Source organism: Lactuca saligna, chromosome 4 (assembly GCF_052625555.1).
Source record: "Lactuca saligna cultivar CGN05327 chromosome 4, ASM5262555v1, whole genome shotgun sequence".
NCBI lineage: Eukaryota > Viridiplantae > Streptophyta > Magnoliopsida > Asterales > Asteraceae > Lactuca > Lactuca saligna.
Window position 1 is genome coordinate 252,682,671 of NC_136420.1, and position 8,308 is coordinate 252,690,978.

Consider the following 8,308-nt stretch of genomic DNA (forward strand, 5'->3'; position numbering starts at 1 on the left):
GACTTACCATCCTGTTCGTGTTGACCACAACCAAAGCCTATGGGAGGTGGTGGATCCCCGGCTCCATCACCTCCATGTCCTAAACCCATAACATCCGCCATCACGTACAAGAGTATCGCCCAACTAAACCCCATATATGTATTAGGGCTGGTAAATATGTACCATAGAGAACCAAATATCGGTGAACCCTAAATATCGGTGATATATGTAGTTATGTATTATCAAGCAAGCCACTATAGTTAGTCTTCAGTGATGATATTTGTAACGAGAAAGTACAATCGTTATAACAACGCAAAAACAATGATAAAAATTTTTCATTTAAAATCTATCAAATCATTCATCATTTGTTTCAAAATCCAACACCAAATCATAATATCCAACACATCAGAGTACAATTATTCAAAATGCCGAAATCATGAGGGGAGGAGTTGCGTCATCACACCGGACCCTTCCCTTTCGAATCAGAAGTATTTGAAACAATAAGCATAAACCGTAAGCACTAAGCTTAGTGACTTTTCCAAAGTACCACATACAAAAACATACAACTAGGCTTAATCCTAAGATGTAACCAACCCGTTATACATATATGGGCCCCGCCCTGGGGCCTCGTCCTGGGGTGTATTTCAATACAATCAATACATATGGGCCCTACCCTGGGTCCTCGCACTGGGGTAACTTTCAACCCGATCATACAATAATGGGCCCCGCCTTGGGTCCATTCCAGCCCAAACATACGATAGTGGGCCTCGCCCTAGGGTTTATTTCAACCTATCATACAAATTCATGTAAGCCACACAACAACTATCATCCTAAATAACACAATAATGAGTCAACATTGGTGCCTTCAACCCATGGAAACAGTGAGAAAACTCACCTCGCAGACAGATGAGAGAACTGAGACAACACTTTGTTCCGAAATAAACTCTAACATTAAACTTTATAAAAACAGTAACCAAATCTCAGAATACATATCAAAATACCCAAAAAAAAACCCCAAGGTCAAACCTTGGTCAAAATCCAGGTCAGCTCGATGAGTACGTTGGGCGTACTCAACACGTAAGTTGGGCTTATTGCCAAGTTGACCAAACATTGAAGGCCTGACCACGTACGTACGACGTACCCTTTGGTACGCCCAACGTACGCGGCTGCCACAAACTTAATCCATTAAGTGCTTAATCCTTACTCACTTTCGTCCAAAATCCAAATCTAGACCCTAAAAGGTGTTCTTAACTATAAAGTTTCCAACTTTATGGTTTTGGATGGATATTAACATCAAAAACCCTAGCTTCTTGAACCAGTAAAACAACCTAGATCATGCATGGCAAGAAACTAATGTCCAAGATCACATTTTTATGACTTAACACACCTTTAAACATCTGAAAGGACAACTCAAACGTCTTTTAGTATTCCATACTCACAAGGACCAAGATTTGGGCCAAAAAGGTGCCAACTTTAAGCTAAAACTAGATCTACATGAAATACTCTTCAAGGTTGGAGCTTTATACCTCTAGAAGGTGCACAAGGGAGTGTGGATGTTGGATCCAAGGCCTTGAGTGAAACACAACAACTTCTAGGTTCTTCCTTCACTACCAAGAGTACCAAAATGGCACCAAAATGATTCCCCAAGCTTCAAAATACACTCATACGCTTTAGGGTTTTGAAATAAGGTTAATGAGGAATGGAGCCTGGAGTTAAGGAATGGTATGGGGCTGTGACATCCTTAATTTCACAGCCAGAAAAGACCGATTTGTTTATGCTTTTTTTTTGAAAATTAGAGTATACTTATGAAGAAAGATGTTGCAGAATTTGTTCCCAAAAATATGATAAAGAATTTATCAAAGCATTTCCGAAGAAATTTATTTTCATTATATTAAAAACCTCGGGATGTCATTGTCAATATAGATCAAAAGCATAAACAGAAACAACATAGGCCTTATAACATCTATTATTCTAGTGGCCTATACTCCATTGATCTCTCATCAAACCATCACTCATGTGCTCTCTTTCCACTACCTATATACAAGAAACCGAGTGGGTCAGACTTGGGATCCTGATGAGCACATAGTGTTTTCAACCAACAATAATTAAGTTTATTAATTTCATCAATCAATCAACCCAATTACCCATTCCCATTATCCTCACTTCCTGTCCTTAAAGCATCTAGTTCTAGAGCATAGCCTAAGGATTTCATCGGGATGACGACACTGCTTAGGGGATTCCTCAACAATATATGTCAAATAAGGCAACCATGAGGGGGACGAATTACACCAGGTGAGCCTGCCAGCGTTCCACTGGACTATCTAGAATAGTCTCTGGTCATCATCTATACTCTGCTAGATGACTGGATCATCTTACACATCGAGTCCTTTCATCATTTATTTCATCATCTGTATCATCTACCCATCATAATTAAAGGTATAAAATACATATATAGTTTAGATAAAATAAAACATGTATATTTTGTTCATCCAACATAAATATCAAGAACATAAATAATATGCACACATAGCATGTAATTTATCTTAAATACTTCATACATATGTGTAAGATGAAAGTAACTATGCATACACTTGTTAAAGTGATGATTCCAAATTCGGCAGTGCGTCGCTTCTAACAATTCTATTTTCATTCGGCAAAACCTAGTATCATTACCACTAGATTTTAGTCTAATATTTATTGCGACCAATTATTAGCTCTATGAGCTATATTGTTGTATAAGTGTTAAACAATACTTTTTAACTACTATGTATAGACAGGGGACAGAAATGCATGAAACACCAGAGGTCAAGACCATTTTGGCATTATAGTGTTCTGAAATCCAACAACCCTATGCAGCCTTTCAAACCATATTCCCCGTACCCCGAGTAGTTAAAAGATATTATAATAACACTTTATTTATATAATACCTAACACTTATACTGTTTAGAGGTTCATAATAACGATATTAAACTTAAACATAAGCTATACTTAAAGTATGGTAAGCATAACTTACTTATAAAAGGGTTTGGCTAGGAACCGGGCATTGCGGGGGCAGAACTTCCGAGCTAAAATATATTCTTCTCGGAGCCTTCTCTCGCTCCGGGACTCGTCTCTAGTACTTAGGAGTTACTAGGGATTAGGAGGGGTTTAGAGATATGTTTGATAGAGAAAGAAGGGTGAAGGTGTGAAGAAAAATTAGGAACCTCGCATCCTATTTATAGGCTGAGATCCTCGGTTATGTTGGGCGTACCCTTCGCAGTACGTTGCGTGTTCGAGGCTATGCTGTATGTACAATGGGGTAACTGCCAACTTCGCATGTGAGACCGTGGAGAACAAGCAAGGGCCAAGATTTTTCCACATCACCCTCCTTGCAACAACATAGTCCCGACTTCTAAATTCGATAACTTTCGCATATGAGCTTCGTTTTTGATGTTTTTTATATCCACACGTAGGTGGCGATGTAATCTACAACTTTTGTTTAGACTCCTTCAGATAATTTTGACTTTACTTTTAAAGTTATAATTTCTCAGGTTTAGACATGTAAAGTCAATTAAAAATTCATAACTTTGTCATCTGACGTCCATTTTTGTCTGTCTTTATATCGTTGAGCTCCTATTAATGAGATCTTCGATTCTCGTTTAGATTGTGTCGGCTAAAAATCGGTTGATCGAAATTCGAATTTTGGGCTCCATGATGCTATGCCAAATCTTAGAAAATCATAACATCCCCATACGAAGTCAGATTTGGACGTTCGTTTTATGCACGCTCCCGGTTTAGCATATACTACGACATTAGTTTAATAGTTAAGGCTAAAAAGTATTTTATCAAAAACTCACTTTTTACGTCACACAACGCCATGCCTGTTTTTTTTTGTTAAACTTCGTTGGGTCATAACGTTTTCGTTATAAGTCAGATTTTAGCGTTTCTTATATGCCCGAAATTCTTGTTACGACTACTTCAACTTTCTTCATAGATATTGGGTGTATCTATTATTTTATTTTTTACGCGTATTTTTATTATTATTTTATTATGTCGTTATAAATAAGTATAATGCACACAAAATCATATAAATCACATAATACTCAAGTAATTCCTCTTTATTACTTCAAAATAGGATACAATTGTTGACCCTAACAATTACATTGTTATGATACTGCTTAGCCTAGAAACATGCATGTTACAATTCTCTCCTCCTTAGGATGATTCCGTCCGGGAATCATGCATCAGCAAACAAATGTGGATAGCAACTTATCATGTCACTTTCTTTTTCCTAGGTGAGGTTCAACCCATTTGTATGTTTCCGTTACACAAACTTCTTTGTCTTACGACAATTGCTTCAGGCTCTTTAATTAACCCCTTATGTTCATCCATCCTAAAATCCGAATGTGGAATTATATCGGGAACTTCTCCCGTGAACTTCCTCAAATAACACACTTGGAAAGTGCTATTAATACCATCTAGTTCTTATGGCAATTCCAGCTTGTAAGCTTGGTTCCCAATCCTATGAAGAACCTTGAGTGCTCCAATAAACCTTGGACTTACCTTTCCTCTCCTTCTAAACCGTATAAGTCCCTTCCACGGTGAGAATTTGAGCAATACCGAATCTCTAACTTTGAATGTCATCGGTCATCTCTTATTTTCAGCATAGCTCTTTTGGCGATCTTTAGCCGCTAACATCCTTTCTCTTATCACTTGTAACTTTTCAGCAGTCTGATAGACTATCTCGGGGCCAATAAACTGCTTTTCTCTTGCCTCAAGCCAACAAGACGGTGTACGACACTTTTATCCATACAAGGCTTGACAAGGTGCCATCTTAATTCTCAAATGGTAACTATTGTTGTAGGAAAACTCTACCAAGGGTAAACGCTCATCCTAGTTACCTTGAAATTCTTGGGTACATGCTCTTAGCATATCTTTCAGTGTTTGAATCATTCTTTCGCTCCGACCATCCGTCCGCGGATGGTAGGATGTACTTAAACACAACTTCATACCCATTTCCAATTGTAGACTCCTCCAAAACCTTGATGTGAAACGACAATCACGATCTAATATTATCGTTAATGGTACACCATGAAGTCTCACTACCTCCTTCACATAAGCATTTGCAAGCTTATCCATAGACTATCTCTCATTGACTGCTATGAAGTGTGCACTCTTTGTGAACCGATCCACGACTACCAAGATCATGTCGTGACCGTTCTTTGCCCAGGACAGTTTAGTTACAAAATAAATGGTGATGTCTTCCCATTTACCCATGGGTATAGGTAGAGTTTCTAAACTCCCATATGGTTTCTAATGTTGTGCTTATACTCTTGCACACTTTACACACTCTGCCATGTACTTTGCAACATCGAGCTTCATCGTCGGCTACCAGTAGTAAGGTTTCATATCCATATACATCTAAGTGCTGCCGGGACGAATCGAGTACATGGTCTTGTGAACTTCTTCCATTAGAAGATATCTCATTCCTCCCATCTTCGATACCCAAATCCTATCTTGGAATACCTTCAACCCTTAACTATTTGTACCGAATACCAAAGTTTTGCCAAAACTTTCTTCCTTTCGGTTATTTTTCTCCAAAGCTTCTTCCTGAGCATTCTTGATGCTTTCCACAATTTTTGAGACAACTTCTATTATTAACACTCTTGGCCTCTTTCTTTCAAGGTTTATCTTTCGACTTAGAGCATCAGCTACGACATTTGCTTTACCAGGATGGTAAAGTATCTCTCAGTCGTAATCCTTGAGTAACTCTAGTTGGTGTTGTTGTCTCATAATCAATTCCTTTTTATCAAAAAGATATTGGAGACTTTTATGATCCGTGAAGAGTTTGCACTTTGTGTCATAAAGATAATTCCTCCATATCTTTAATGTGAATACTATCACTACCAACTCTAGATCATGAGTGTGGTAGTTCTTCTCATGCTCTTTCAGTTTTCGAGATGCATATGCTATCACTTTATCTCTCAGGGTCAGATCACAACCTAACCCAACTCCAGATGCATCGCTATAGACAACGAAGTCTTCAACTCCACCAGGTAAAGAAAGAATCAGTGCTTCATACAATTTCTTCTTTAATTTCTCGAATGCCTCTTCATGTTTCTCTTTCCACGTATAAGTAGCTCCTTTATGGGTAAAAGATATCAATGGACCAGCTATCGAAGAAAAGCCTTGGATAAACCTTCGGTAATATCCAGCTAATCCCAGAAAGCTTCGAATCTCGGTGGGACTTTTTGGTCATTCCCATGTTATCACAACTTCAATCTTTATGGGGTCAACAATTATTCCCTCTCGAATCCAAAAATCACATTTAGAGAACGTTGCCTACATCTTCTCCTTCTTTAGAACTTCTAATACTTCTCGCAAGTGCTTGCCATGCTCCTGCTAGCTCTTTGAGTAAATCAGAATGTCATCTATCATCACTATTATAGATTTATCAAGGAATAGCTTACAAACCCTATTCATCAAATCCATAAAGGCTACTGGAGCATTAGTTAGTCTAAATGACATAACCAATAACTTATAGTATCCGTATCTTGTTCTGAATGTGGTCTTCTCAATATCTTGCTCTCTCACCTTCAGCTGTTGATATCCTGACCTGAGATCGATCTTTGAGAAATAGTTGGAACCTTGCAGTTGATTAAACATGCCATTAATACTTGGCAATGGATACTTGCTCTTTATTGTTGTCTTGTTCAGCTCTCTATAGTCTATGCACATCCTCATGCTTCCATTCATCTTCTTTACAAATAATAATGAAGCTCCCAGGGTGATGAACTAGGTCTAATGAAACCGTTGTCCAACAACTCCAAAAGTTACATCATAATCTCCTTCATCTCTATCGGTGCTAATCGGTATGGTACTTTTTCTATTGGTGTTGATCCTGGAAACAAGTCTATTCGAAACTCCACTTGTCTATCAAGGGGAAATCCAGAAAGATCTTCAGGAAAGACTTCTAGATAGCTACACACCACTGGTATTCTTTGTATCTCCTTTTTCTCCTTCTATGCATCTATCACATATGCAAAGTATGATGTGCATCCTTTAGACAAACATTTTTTGGCTTTCATCAGGGAAGTGATTCGAAAATTCACTCTACGTTTGTCCCTGCACACAATAAATGACTCTTCTCCAAGTGGGTTTCCTCTCACCATCTTCTTCTTGCATAGTATCACGACATCGTTTTTACTAAGCCAATCCTTTCCCAGCACGATGTTGAAACCGTTCAACTCAATGGGCAACAACTCCTCGTGGAATTTATTCCCATTCAAGTCGATGACGATGTTCTTAATGCAATCACTAATAGTTATGAACTTGCCACTGGTAACTTCTACAACTATAGCACTATCAAGTTTATCTATAGGAAATGCTAGTCTTCCATCAAATTTATGCGATATAAAAGAGTAATTTGCTCCAGATTCAAACAATATATTGGTGGAGAATCCATTTACAAGACATGTACCTAAAGCAACATTTGTTGCATCCCTTGCTGCTTCCAGGGTCATCTGGAATGCTCTAGCTTTTGGCCTCGGTGGAATGTTAGGCATTGCTGCCTCTTTCAGATTTTGTGTTATAATTAATCATATTTATTGTATGAATTTGTCTCCTAATTATTTACGATAATTAAATAATTAGAGTTAGGATTAATCATATCTTAGATTATGTAATAAAAGCTAGTAACTTTAATTGTGTTAGAGAGCATAATTAATCTTAATTTGTGCTTGGTTACTTAACTTGATCATAGGAAAGTAACTACTATCATTCATAGTCCAATTTGTGCTTATTATTGATTTGGTGTTTAACTTATGTATGATCACTGTTTTGTCATTCATAAATTGGTAGGCCTAGATATTTGATCATAATAGGTAGTAAATTGGTAATTAATATAATCCATCTATTAGAAATCAACCATAGGAGAATGTGAAATTGGATCTAAGCAGAAGTATTCTTTTAATTCTTGAAGTTAATTGGTTAGTTAATATTAAGTTCTTTTGATCTTGAAAAATCAGTAAAAGCCTCAATCATAGTTTGTTTCTTAGTATAATTAGATGTAGTTAATTTATTTAATTAAAGTATGTTCCCTGTGATCGATACCCGACTTACCTGAGCTATGCTATAAACTAGCTAGGTACACTGCCTATAAATGCATAGTTAGCAAATTAAGCTAGGTTATAAATTTAAAACAAGTAGGTACTATTGTCTACATCAATCTAGAACCTTATATAGCGAGTCACATTAGGTGATAATTATCTTTTCTATTATTTAATGCCCTGAAGAAGTGTCAGGAGAGGCATATCGGTCTAAAATATCTTGCTTATGGCACTTATAGTGA

At 37.3% G+C, this 8,308-nt stretch overlaps 1 protein-coding gene across 1 annotated transcript; it reads right to left on the reverse strand.

The window, feature by feature from the left end:
- Positions 1-6,791: 6,791 nt before the first annotated feature.
- On the reverse strand, positions 6,792-7,523 carry LOC145040585 (uncharacterized). Its single transcript, XM_078988496.1, has 2 exons — positions 7,128-7,523; positions 6,792-6,980 (listed from the first exon to the last, which is right to left on the reverse strand). Exons 1-2 carry the CDS (start codon positions 7,521-7,523, stop codon positions 6,792-6,794), a joined length of 585 nt encoding a protein of 194 aa, XP_078844622.1.
- Between the last annotated feature and the right edge of the window lie 785 nt (positions 7,524-8,308).

Coding starts and splice junctions, on each gene's coding strand:
- LOC145040585 (XM_078988496.1), bottom strand. CDS start 7,523: ATGCCTAACATTCCACCGAGGCCAAAAGCTAGAGCATTCCAGATGACC. Junction 6,981..7,127: donor TACTATGCAAGAAGAAGATG/GTGAGAGGAAAC, acceptor ATAGATGCATAG/AAGGAGAAAAAGGAGATACA.